The sequence below is a fragment of the Mustelus asterias genome, unplaced genomic scaffold, assembly GCF_964213995.1.
Source record: "Mustelus asterias unplaced genomic scaffold, sMusAst1.hap1.1 HAP1_SCAFFOLD_663, whole genome shotgun sequence".
Taxonomy (NCBI): domain Eukaryota; kingdom Metazoa; phylum Chordata; class Chondrichthyes; order Carcharhiniformes; family Triakidae; genus Mustelus; species Mustelus asterias.
This window is the reverse complement of record NW_027590612.1, coordinates 113,102-126,170: the sequence shown is the minus strand read 5'-3', so window position 1 is coordinate 126,170 and position 13,069 is coordinate 113,102. Positions and strand designations below refer to the sequence as shown.

General features: G+C 49.7%; 1 protein-coding gene across 8 annotated transcripts in view; it reads right to left on the bottom strand.

The window, feature by feature from the left end:
- LOC144487240 (ELAV-like protein 2) overlaps positions 1-13,069 on the bottom strand; it is a 78,812-nt gene that overhangs the window by 48,264 nt on the left and 17,479 nt on the right. For 7 of the 8 annotated variants that reach the window (XM_078205320.1, XM_078205318.1, XM_078205319.1 and 4 more), the window contains exon 2: positions 2,808-2,911. In XM_078205320.1, the coding sequence (XP_078061446.1) occupies positions 2,808-2,911 (104 nt within the window). Of the gene's footprint in view, positions 1-2,807; positions 2,912-7,529; positions 7,633-13,069 lie in introns of those variants that run through there. The other variant, XM_078205323.1, reaches the window with a different exon arrangement.

The window sequence follows — 13,069 nt, the reverse complement described above, 5'->3', positions numbered from 1 at the left end:
GGGGTTGCAGGGTACGATGGGGCCTGGGGAGGCGGGGAGGGGTGGCAGGGTACCATGGGGCCTGGGGAGATGGGGAGGGGTGGCAGGGTACCATGGGGCCTGGGGAGATGGGGAGGGGTGGCAGGGTACCATGGGGCCTGGGGAGGTTGGGAGGGGTGGCAGGGTACGATGGGGCCTGGGGAGGCGGGGAGGGGTGGCAGGTTACCATGGGGCCTGGGGAGGTTGGGAGGGGTGGCAGGGTACCATGGGGCCTGGGGAGGTGGGGAGGGGTGGCAGGGTACGATGGGGCCTGGGGAGGCGGGGCAGGGGTGATTTATTTTTAGAACAATGGAATCACTGAGTTTAACAGCACAGGAAGAGGCCCTTCGGCCCATTGTGTGAGCGCTGGCATCAAGCACTTATCTACTCTCATGTCATTTTCCAGCACTTGAACCGTAGCTGCTGCATTTCAAGCCCTTCTTAAATGTTATGAGGTTTCCCGCCTGAGAGATTCTGTGCATATTTAGTCCTGTTTGCATCAGTCTATGCAAAGACTTCATCTTAAGAAATTTCTGTCTATGCAACCACACGTTAAAGCTGTATTGAGGACATTTTATAACTCAGAAGGCATGCTGGGTTAGCTGAAAACTGACTGCATTCCTGAAGGGTACACAATACAGGCAAACAACAGCAGCTGCAAGACATGTTTTTTTCCAGACAGAGTCAGCCTGCGAAGAACAGGGCAGCACGGTGGCACAGTGGGTTAGCACTGCTGCCTCACAGCGCCAGGGACCCAGGTTCGATTCCCACCTTGGGTCACTGTCTGTGCGGAGTTTGCACATTCTCCCCGTGTCTGCGTGGGTTTCCGCCAAGTGCTCTGGTTTCCTCCCATAGTCCAAAGATGTGTGGGTTAGGTTGATTGGCCCTGCTCAGTTGACCCTAGTGACAGGGGATTGGCAGATAAAATATCTGGGGTTACGGGAATAGGGCTTGGGTGGGATTGTGGTCAGTGCAGACTCGATGGGCTAAATGGCCTCCTTCTGTACTGTAGGGATTCTATAATTCTATGAACTCCGGTGTCCTGTCTAATATTAATATAATCTATCAAACAGCATCTTGAACATTCACAATAACTAGATAAGGGTTAAGATATATTGTGGATTTCAGCGTGTTTGTGCAGTTTGTTTTTAAGATCAGTACAGGAGCTGCCAGTCCCAAGTTTGCTTTCTCTTTTCGTTTTTGTCATGTTAATTTTAATTTCTGTTCAATAAAAGAAATTCATTTTAAAACTCCCTGCCAGTGCTGTGCCCTTGTCAGTTCAAAGGAATGAATGATCCCTACACCGTCTCTACCACCCTTTCAGGCAGTGATTCCCACCACCCTCTGGGTGAAAATATTATTCCTCACATCCCCTCTAAATCTCCTGGCCCCTTATCTTGAATCTCTGCCCCCCTGGTTATTGATCCTTCTACAAAAGGGAAAAGTTTCTTCCGATCTACCCCATGTATGTCTCATAACTGTGTGCACCTCAATCAGGTTCCCTCCTCAGCCTTCTCTGCTCTGAGGAAAACAGGCCCCGGCCTAGCCAGCCTCTCTTCACAGCTGAAACACTCCAGCCCAGGCAGCATCCTGGTGAATCTCCTCTGCACCCTCTCGAGAGCAAAAATGTAAGGAGGGCCACATTGGTACAATTGGGGTATGTTTTGTCTGTATAGCGCGCAAGAAACAATACTTTGGAGGGAGGTGGGTGTTGGGGAGGTGGGGTGGAGCAGAGAAATAGGGAGGTGGGGAGAAGCTGGGTTGGGAGCCGGGCCAGGCAAAAGGTGCCAGGGGCAGGAGCCAGGGCGAACAAGTTCCAACAAAGTGACCTTTAGTTTACAACTGGCAGGGTCACCATTTGTTGCCCACCCCTAATTGCCCCTTGAACTGAGTGTCTTGCTCAGCCCGTGTCTGCGTGGGTTTGCTCCGAGGGCTCCTGTTTCCTCCCACAGTGCAAAGATGTGTAGGTTAGGTGGATTGGCCATGGTAAATTGTCCCCTAGTGTCCAAAGATGAATAAGGGGCAGCATGGTGGCGCAGTGGGTTAGCACTGCTGCCTCACAGCGCCAGGGACACGGGTTCAATTCCTGGCATGGGTCACTGTCTGTGTGGAGTTTTCCCCGTGTCTGCGTGGGTTTCCTCCGGGTGCTCCAGTCTCCCCCCACAGTCCAAAGACGTGCTGGTTAGGGTGCATTGGCGGTGCTAAATTCTCTCCCCGTGTACCTGAACAGGCGCCGGAGTGTGGCGACTCACGGATTTTCACAGTAACTTCATTGCAGTGTTAATGTAAGCCTACTTGTGACTAATAAATAAGCTTTAAATAAACTTTAGGTTAGATGGATTGGCCATTGCTAAATTGTCCCTTAGTGTCCAAAGATGAGTAGGCTAGATGGATTAGCCATGGGGAATGTGTGGGGTTAGGGTGGGGGAAAGGGCTGGGGTAAGGCACTCTGTCAGAGAGAGTCGGCACAAACACAATGGGCCGAACGACCTCCTTCTGCATTGTCAGGGTTCTATGATTCTATGATTCCAGGGTGCAGTTGAGAGTCAACCACATTGCTGTGGCTCTGGAGACACATGTAGGCCAGACCGGGTAAGGACGGCAGATTTCCTTCCCTAAAGGGACATTAGTGAACCAGATGGGGTTTTGCAACAATCAATGATAGTTTCATGGTCAGTTACTGAAAGTACCTTTCAATTCCAGGTCTCTTTGCCCCAGAGTCATATTACCCTCGGATAATAAGGACCAAGACCAATGCTGCACCAAGAGGCAAGATGATTTGAGCCTACCTTGATAGTTTTGGTTTGCAGTTTGAGACCATTTAAAGTGTTAATGGCTTTGTCCGCGTCATTCGGGTCCACGTAGTTGACGAAACCGTATCCTAAGCTCTGGCCTGGAAAAGAGACAAGAGAAGATTGAAAGAGTGTACATTGCAGCAGGAATTGTAAGAATTATCAAAGAAGGAAGATTCGTACATGTGTACAGCATAAAAGAAGGCCATTCAGCCCATCCTGTCCACGCCGGTCAACAAAGATCTGATTACACTAATCCCATTTTCCAGTGCTTAGCCCTGGAGGCTACGGCAGCCCAAGTTTCTTTATTCCTTCGTGGGGCATGGGCGTCGCTGGCTGGCCAGCATTTTATTACCCATCCCTAATTGCCCTTGAACTTTAGAGGGGCATAGAATCAAATATTTATCTGTCTCTTTCTAGAATATATTGATTGATTCTGCATCCACTGCTCTCTGGGACAATGAGTTCCATAGATTCACAACCCTCTGTGAGATGCAGCTTCTCCTTTTCTCTGCCTTGAGACTTGATGAAATTATAGAATCCCTACAGTGCAGAAAGAGGCCATTCAGCCCATCGATTCTGCACCAACCATAATCCCACCCATGCCGTTTTCCTGTAACCCCACATATTTTCCCTGCTAATCCCCTGACACTACGGTCAATTTAGCGTGGCCAATTCACCTAACCCGCACATCTTTGGACTGTGGGAGGAAACCGGAGCACCCGGAGGAAACCCAAGCAGACACGGGGAGAATGTGCAAACTCCACACAGACAGTGACCCAAGGCCGGAATCGAACTTTGATCCCTGGCGCTGTGAGGCAGCAATGCTAACCACTGTGCCACCGTGCCGCCCCCAGTGCCACCGTTGCACCCCCGGTTGAGAGTCAACCACATTGCTGTGGGCTCTGGAGTCACATGTAGGCCAGACTGGGTAAGGATGGCAGATTTCCTTCCCTAAAGGACATTAGTGAACCAGGCGGGTTTTTCTGACAATTGACAATGTGATCATTGGACCTTAAATTCCAGCTATCCTTTTATTGAATTTAAATTCCATCATCTGCTGTGGCAGGATTCGAACCCGGGTCCCCAGAACATTATCTGATCTTCTGGATTAACAGTCTAGCGATAATACCACTAGGCCATCACCTTCCCATAAAATCTAAATACTTCTCAAATATATCCCAGTATCATAGAAATCATAGAAACCCTACAGTACAGAAAGAGGCCATTCGGCCCATCGAGTCTGCACCGACCACAATCCCACCCAGACCCTACCCCCATATCCCTACATATTTTACCCGCTAATCCCTCTAATCTATGCATCCCAGGACACTAAGGGGCAATTTTTTTTAGCATGGCCAATCAACCTAACCCGCACATCTTTGGACTGTGGGAGGAAGCCGGAGCACCCGGAGGAAACCCACGCAGACACGAGGAGAATGTGCAAACTCCACACAGACACTGACCCAAGCCGGGAATCAAACCCAGGTCCCTGGAGCTGTGAAGCAGCAGTGCTAATCACTGTGCTACCGTGCCGCCCACTGTGCTACCGTGCCACCCACTGTGCTACCGTGCCGCCCACTGTGCTACCGTGCCGCCCACTGTGCTACCGTGCCGCCCACTGTGCTACCGTGCCACCCACTGTGCTACCGTGCCACCCACTGTGCTACCGTGCCGCCCACTGTGCTACCGTGCTGCCCACTGTGCTACCGTGCCACCCACTGTGCTACCGTGCTGCCCACTGTGCTACCGTGCCACCCACTGTGCTACCGTGCCACCCACTGTGCTACCGTGCCGCCCACTGTGCTACCGTGCCGCCCACTTTGCTACCGTGCCACCCACTGTGCTACCGTGCCGCCCACTGTGATACCGTGCCGCCACAGTATCTTACTGTCTCGCCCACCACGGGAATCAGAGCGGGCGAGGGGCAGACCATGGAAAGGTCCGTTGACCTTGGGCGGGATTTTACGGTTTCGGGAGGGGACAGGTTGTAAAATCCCACCCATAATGAGAGTTTCTGACTCCACCACCCTGTTAGGCAGTGAGTCCCAGACTCCCTCCACCTTCTGGGTGAAAATATTTCTCCTCAACTCTCCTCTTAGTCTTCTACCTCTCTTAAATCTACCCCCTCTGGCCATTGACCCCTCTACTTATGGAAATAATGCCTTTCAATCCATCCTTATAATCTTATCCACCTCTATCAGGTCCCCCTCTCAACCTTCTCTACTCCAAGGGACACACCACCGGCCTATCCAATCTTTCCTCATAGCTCAGACCCTCCAGCCCAGGCAGCATCCTGGTGAATCTCCTCTGCAGTACAATCACGTTATGGCAACATCTCGAACTCTCTTTGCAAGGACTGGGGCTAACAATTAGAAACATAGAAAGTAGAAGCAGGAGTAGACCATTCGGCCCTTCGAGCCTGCTCCACCACTCATTTGGATGATCAAATTGCACTGTACAATGCAGAGGAGGACTGACGCACCTACCGCTTAGTGCCACACCCGTAAGCCACCATTTCGATCGCTGGGGAGCCCTCAACTATGAACGTGTGGTACCCACAGGTTGCCAAATCTTTGAGGTACCCCCTCTGCTCTCCTTTGAAACATAGGCCAAAATTTTACTGGCCCGCCTGCCATGGGAATCGTAACGGGTGGGACATGACCCGTGCAAAGGTCCATTGACTTCGGGCAGGATTTTATGGTTTCGGGACGAGTGCGCCCGGAAGGTCATAGAATCATTGAATCCATACAATGCAGAAGAAGACCATTTGGCCCATCGAGGTCTGCACCGACCAGAATCCCACCCAGGCCCTATCCCCATCACCCCATGCATTTACCCTAGCTAGTCCCCCTGACACTGATGGGCAATTTTAGCATGGCCAATCCACCTAACCCACACATTTTGGGAGTGTGGGAGGAAACCGGAGCACCCGGAGGAAACCCACGCAGGCACGGGGAGAATGCGCAAACTCCACACAGACAGTGACCCAAAGCCGGGAATTGAACCCGGGTCCCTGGAGCTGTGAAGCAGCAGTGCTAATCACTGTGCTACCGTGCCGCCCACTTTGCTACCGTGCCACCCACTGTGCTACCGTGCCGCCCACTGTGATACCGTGCCGCCACAGTATCTTACTGTCTCGCCCACCACGGGAATCAGAGCGGGCGAGGGGCAGACCATGGAAAGGTCCGTTGACCTTGGGCGGGATTTTACGGTTTCGGGAGGGGACAGGTTGTAAAATCCCACCCATAATGAGAGTTTCTGACTCCACCACCCTGTTAGGCAGTGAGTCCCAGACTCCCTCCACCTTCTGGGTGAAAATATTTCTCCTCAACTCTCCTCTTAGTCTTCTACCTCTCTTAAATCTACCCCCTCTGGCCATTGACCCCTCTACTTATGGAAATAATGCCTTTCAATCCATCCTTATAATCTTATCCACCTCTATCAGGTCCCCCTCTCAACCTTCTCTACTCCAAGGGACACACCACCGGCCTATCCAATCTTTCCTCATAGCTCAGACCCTCCAGCCCAGGCAGCATCCTGGTGAATCTCCTCTGCAGTACAATCACGTTATGGCAACATCTCGAACTCTCTTTGCAAGGACTGGGGCTAACAATTAGAAACATAGAAAGTAGAAGCAGGAGTAGACCATTCGGCCCTTCGAGCCTGCTCCACCACTCATTTGGATGATCAAATTGCACTGTACAATGCAGAGGAGGACTGACGCACCTACCGCTTAGTGCCACACCCGTAAGCCACCATTTCGATCGCTGGGGAGCCCTCAACTATGAACGTGTGGTACCCACAGGTTGCCAAATCTTTGAGGTACCCCCTCTGCTCTCCTTTGAAACATAGGCCAAAATTTTACTGGCCCGCCTGCCATGGGAATCGTAACGGGTGGGACATGACCCGTGCAAAGGTCCATTGACTTCGGGCAGGATTTTATGGTTTCGGGACGAGTGCGCCCGGAAGGTCATAGAATCATTGAATCCATACAATGCAGAAGAAGACCATTTGGCCCATCGAGGTCTGCACCGACCAGAATCCCACCCAGGCCCTATCCCCATCACCCCATGCATTTACCCTAGCTAGTCCCCCTGACACTGATGGGCAATTTTAGCATGGCCAATCCACCTAACCCACACATTTTGGGAGTGTGGGAGGAAACCGGAGCACCCGGAGGAAACCCACGCAGGCACGGGGAGAATGCGCAAACTCCACACAGACAGTGACCCAAAGCCGGGAATTGAACCCGGGTCCCTGGCGCTGTGAGGCAGCAGTGCTAACCACTGTGTCACCGTGCCACCCCCACCCATAGTTTCCAGGAAACAGCTATGAGCAAAGTTGAGGAGAAAAATCAGAGGGGCCTTTGAAAAATTGAACACTTTAAACTTGCCACTTGTCAGCTCCAAGCCTGGATATTGTCCAGGTCTTGCTGCATTTGGTCATAGACTGCTTCGGTATCCATAAGACCATAAGACATAGGAGCAGAATTAGGCCACTCGGCCCATCGAGTCTGCTCCGCCATTCAATCATGGCTGATATTTTTCTCATCCCCATTCTCCTGCCTTTTCCCCATAGCCCCTGATCCCCTTATTAATCAAGAACCTATCTATCTCTGCCTTAAAGACACTCAATGACTCGGCTTCCACAGCCTTCTGCGGCAAAGAGATCGTGAACAGTGCTGAACATTGCGTAGTCATCAACCAACGTCCCCACCTCTTACGATGCAAGGAAAGTCATTGATGCCAGATTTAAGTTGGACTGCAACAGCTTGGCTAGGGTCGCGGCAAGTTCTGGAGCAGATGTCTTCAGGATTATTGCTGGAATTTAATCAGGGCCCATTCCCTTTGCAGTATCCGGAGCCTTCGGCCATTCCTTGATATCACGTGGAGGGAATCGAATTGGCTAAAAATTGACATCTGTGATTCTTGTGACCGGAAGATGCGCTATTTAGGTGTGTTGACCCTGGGTCAAACTCCGACTACCTTATGGTGAATGTACCTACTCCTCACCCAGTGCAGCGGTTCAAGAAGGCAAATAAGGATGGGCAACATTGTTAACAATGCTGAAATCCCAAGAGCAGGTTTTAAAACAAACAAAAGCACCTGAAGCGATTTAGCTAATTATTCAGCTTGTTGCTATTTCGAGTGAGCAGCTATGCCAAGATGTCTGTCTCTGATATATAATAAGGAATGCCTCTTAGGTAAGTTTGAGTTAACACATTGGAGTAAAGAAATAATTATATTTGCTGAAAACAGATAAATGCTGCCAAAGGTTTTTCTCTTGCACTCATCAGGATAAACGCAAGAATGCCAAATTTCAAATGGCTGCGACACCTTATATTAGGGGGTGGGGTGGCGGGGGGGGGGTTGAAGAGTGCTGATTGGTTGGCAAGTCAACTCTTGGCTGGCCGAGGCTTTGTCATGGTGGGAGCAACAGGACACAGTAGGCTCCCCAAGGACCTGTGACAACACGGCGACACAATGGTTAGCGCTGCTGCCTCACAGTGCCAGGGACCCGGGTTCGAATCTGGCCTCGGGTGACTGTCTGTGTGGAGTTTGCACTTTCTCCCCGTGTCTACATGGGTTTCCTCCGGGTGCTCCTGTAGTTTCCTCCCACAGTCTGAAAGACGTGCTGGTTAGGTGCATTGGCCATGCTAAGTTGTCCGTTAGTGTCCAAGGACGTGCTGGTTAGGTACATTGGCCATGCTAAAATGTCCCTTAGTGTCCAAGGACGTGCTGGTTAGGTACATTGGCCATGCTAAAATGTCCCTTAGTGTCCAAGGACATGCTGGTTAGGTACATTGGCCATGTTAAACTTTCCCTCAGTGTACATGAACATGCTCTGGAGTGTAGTGACTGGGGATTATTCACAGTAACTTCATTGCAGCGTTGATGTAAGCCTACTTGTGACACTAATAAACTTTAAAAACTTCTATCAAGTGTAAATGAGCCATATTGCAAGCTCGACTGATTATCTGACATTGGTTGTTAGTGTAACTATTGGCGCACTCAGAATTGTCCAGCAGGTGCTGCCCAATCCCGGAAACACATCTAACAGCAGAGTTTCCTGCTTCCACTTTCATTATACCTTCATTCCAGTGACTCACGGCATGGAGGGAGCTTGGGCCATGCGGAAAAGCGGAAGGATTTGAGGATTCGGAGAGCGACAGAGACATAAGTGGAAAAGACAAATCTCAACTATAGTAAAATATACCTCAACCAATATTGGGATTTCTAGCGAGGGGGATAGAGGTTGAGATGCAACTCTTCAGAACCTTAATAAGATCATCATTGGCGTGCTAGTGTAATTTTGGGCTCAATAGTCGAGGAAGAATGTTGTGCCAACAAAGATTCATGAGGCAGCTTGCAACCTGGCATCAAGAAATTCAATTCCAAAGAAAGGCTCGAAGAAGTTTTTAGGAGACCAGAGGACATGAAATGTAAATTTAACAGGGGCATTTCAAACTATGAAGGGATGGAAGAGGATAGATTGAAACAGAGGAACATGCAAGAAATAGGAGCAGGAGTAGGCCGCAAGGTCCATTGAGTCTCTGTCATTTGCTTTCTGTCAGAGTGGTGAAGAAGGCATTCAGCATGCTTGGTTTCATTGGTCAGAACATTGAAAGAAGTTTAACAACACCAGGTGTAAGTCCAACAGGTTTATTTAGTAGCAAAAACCACACAAGCTTTCGGAGCTCTAAGCCCCTTCTTCAGGTGAGTGGAAATTCTGTTCACAAAGAGCTCCGAAAGCTTGTGTGGTTTTTGCTACCAAATAAACCTGTTGGACTTTAACCTGGTGTTGTTAAACTTCTTACTGTGTTTACCCCAGTCCAACGCCGGCATCTCCACATCAGAACATTGAATACAGGAGTTGGGACGTCTTGTTGAGATTGTACAAGACATTGGTAAGGCCACACTCGGAATACTGTGTACAGTTCTGGTCACCCGATTATGGAAAGGATATTATTAAACTAGAAAGAGTGCAGAAAAGATTTACTAGGATGCTACCGGGACTTGATGGATTGAGTTATAAGAAGAGGCTGGACTTTTTTCTCTGGAGTGTAGGAGGCTGAGGGGTGATCTTATAGAGGTCTATAAAATAATGAGGGGCATAGATCAGCTCGATAGTCAATATCTTTTCCCAAAGGTAGGGGAGTCTAAAACTAGAGGGCATAGGTTTCAGGTGAGAGGGCAGAGATACAGTTTAGTCTAGAGGGGCAATTATTCCACACAGAGGGTGGTGAGTGTCTGGAACGAGCTGCCAGAGGTAGTAGCAGAGGCGGGTACAATTTTTTTTTAAAAAAAGCATTTAGACAGTAACATGGGTACGATGGGTATAGAGGGATATGGGCCAAATGCGGGCAATTGGGACTAACTTCAGGGTTTAAAAAAAAAGGGCGGCATGGACAAGTTGGGTCGAAGGGCCTGTTTCCATGCTGTAAACCTCTACGACTCTATTTAATATGATCATGGCTGATCTTGGGCTACAACACCACTTTCCTGCCCCGCTCCCCAATCCCCTTGATTCCCTGAGAGACCCGCCAATCCCAGCTTTAAATCCACTCAATGGCGGAGTGCCCACATCCCTGTGAGGTAGACAATTCCAAAGGTTCACAACCAAAAGAAATTTCCCCCCTCATCTCAGGGGGGAAATGATCAGCCACTTACCCTGAGACTGTGCCCCTGTGTTATGTTATGTTACATTAATGTTTATTAGTCACAAGTAAGGCTTACATTCACACCGCAATGAAGTTACTGTGAAATTTCCCTAGTCGCCACACTCTGGCGCCTGTTCGGGTACACTGAGGGAGAATTTAGCACGGCCAATGCACCCTAACCAGCACGTCTTTCAGTTTGTGGGAGGAAACCGGAGCACCCGGAGGAAACCCACGCAGACACGGGGAGAACGTGCAGACTCCGCACAGACAGTGACCCAAGCCGGGAATCGAACCTGGGTCCCTGGCACCGTGAGGCAGCAGTGCTAACCACTGTGCCACCGTGCCACCCTTAGCTGCCCCTAGATTGTAGATTCCCCAACCACAAGAGACAACCTGCCAGTGTCCACCCTGTCAAACCCTTTCAGAAACAAGTACCTTTCACTGTGACCTTTTCCCTCGTTTTTCTAAAGTCCAGAGGTCACAGCCTCTGATCATAGGACAACCCTCTCATCCTAGTGACCAATCCCAGTGAACCATCTCCGCACTGCCTCCGATGCAAGTATTTCCCTCCTTAATTACGAAGACCCCAAAACTGTGCACGATATTCCAGCTCTGGCCTCACTGACATCCTGTACAACGCTGGCAAGAGTGTGCTCCCATCTCCTCCCTGTTGGGTGAGGAGCTTAAGAGTGACTTGCAATCCCCACGCACCCCGGACATTCTCTCTTCCACCTTCTTCCATCGGGAAAAAGATACAAAAGTCTGAGGCCAAGTACCAACCGACTCAAGAACAGCTTCTTCCCTGCTGTCGTCAGACTTTTGAATGGACCCACCTTGTATTAAGTTGATCTTTCTCTACACCCTGGCTATGACTGTAACACTACATTCTGCACCCTCCCCTTTCCTTCTCTATGAACGGTATGCTTTGTCTGTGTAGCGCGCAAGAAACAGTACATTTCACTGTATGCTAATATATGTGATAATAATAAATCAAATCAAATCAAATCAATCCAGATGGTACCTTTCCCAATCGACAGTCAACCCCAAACACTTCACAGCCATTGAAGTGTAGTCGCTGTTGTAAAGGTAACACCCGCGGCCAAACTGTGCACAGCAAGCTCCCACAGACAGCTATGTGATAATGACCTGATAATCCAGTTTTGCAACGTTGATTGAGGATTGTAAATGGGAACACGTTGATTTGAGATGAAATGGGTGAGATTTGATACAGAGAGCCAGAGAAGCCCCTTCTTAAATATGGAAGATAAATGATTGATGGAGAGTTTGTGTTATAATAGTATGGCATCTCTCTGACCACTCTGGGATGTGAAGAGTGTGACATGGATGCACTTTCTTCTTTAGTTTTCAATTTAAATGGATAAAATAAACTAAATAACAGGCCATCCACAATATCGGGGAGGCGATGGCCTAGTGGTATTAAAGTTTATTCATTGGTCACAAGTAAGGCTTACATTGACACTGCAATGAAGTTACTGTGAAATTCCCCTAGTCACCACGGTCCAGCGCCTGTTCGGGTCAATGCACCCTAACCAGCACGTCTTTCAGAATGTGGGAGGAAACCGGAGCACCCGGAGGAAACCCACGCAGACACGGGGAGAATGTGCAAACTCCACATTGATAGTGACCCAAGCCGGGAATCGAACCTGGCTCCCTGGCGCTGTGAGGCAGCAGCGCCAACCACTGTGCCACCGTGCTGCCCACTTCTAGACTATCAATCCAGAAACTCAGCTAATGTCCTGGGGACCTGGGTTCGAATCCTGCCACGGCAGATGGTGGGATTTGAATTCAATAAAAAAATCTGGAACTAAGAATCTACTGGTGACCATGAAACCATTGCCGATTGGAGAAACCCATCTGGTTCCCTTTGGGGGAGGAAATCTGCCGTCCTTACCTGGTCTGGCCTACATGTGATGCCAGAGCCACAGCAATGAGGTTGACTCTCAATTGCCCTCTGAACAAGGGCAACTAGGGATGGGCAATAAATGCTGGCCCAGCCAGCGACGCCCATGACCCACGAATGAATAAAAAATAATAGGGGCACTTTAGCATGGCCAACCCTTCTAACCTGCACATCTGTGGACATTAAGGGGCAATTTAGCATGGCCAATCGACCTAACCTGCACATCTTTGGACATTAAGGGGCAATTTAGCATGGCCAATCCACCGAACCTACACATCTTTGGACATTAAGGGGCAATTTAGCATGGCCAATCCACCGAACCTACACATCTTTGGACATTAAGGGGCTATTTAGCATGGCCAATCCACCTAACCTGCACATCTTTGGACTTTGTGGGAGGAAACCGGAGCACCTGGAGGAAACCCACGCAGACACAAGGAGAACGTGCAGACTCCACACAGACAGTGACCCAAGACCGGAATTGAACTCGGGTACCTGGTGCTGTGAGGCAGCAGTGCTAACCACTGTGCCACCGTGCCATCTGTGTCATTCCAAGGTATGATGTGGAGATGCCGGCTTTGGACTGGGGTGGGCACAATAAGATGTCTCACAACACCAGGTTAAAGTGCAACAGGTTTATTTGGCAGCACGAGCTTTCGGAGTCTCAGACTCCTC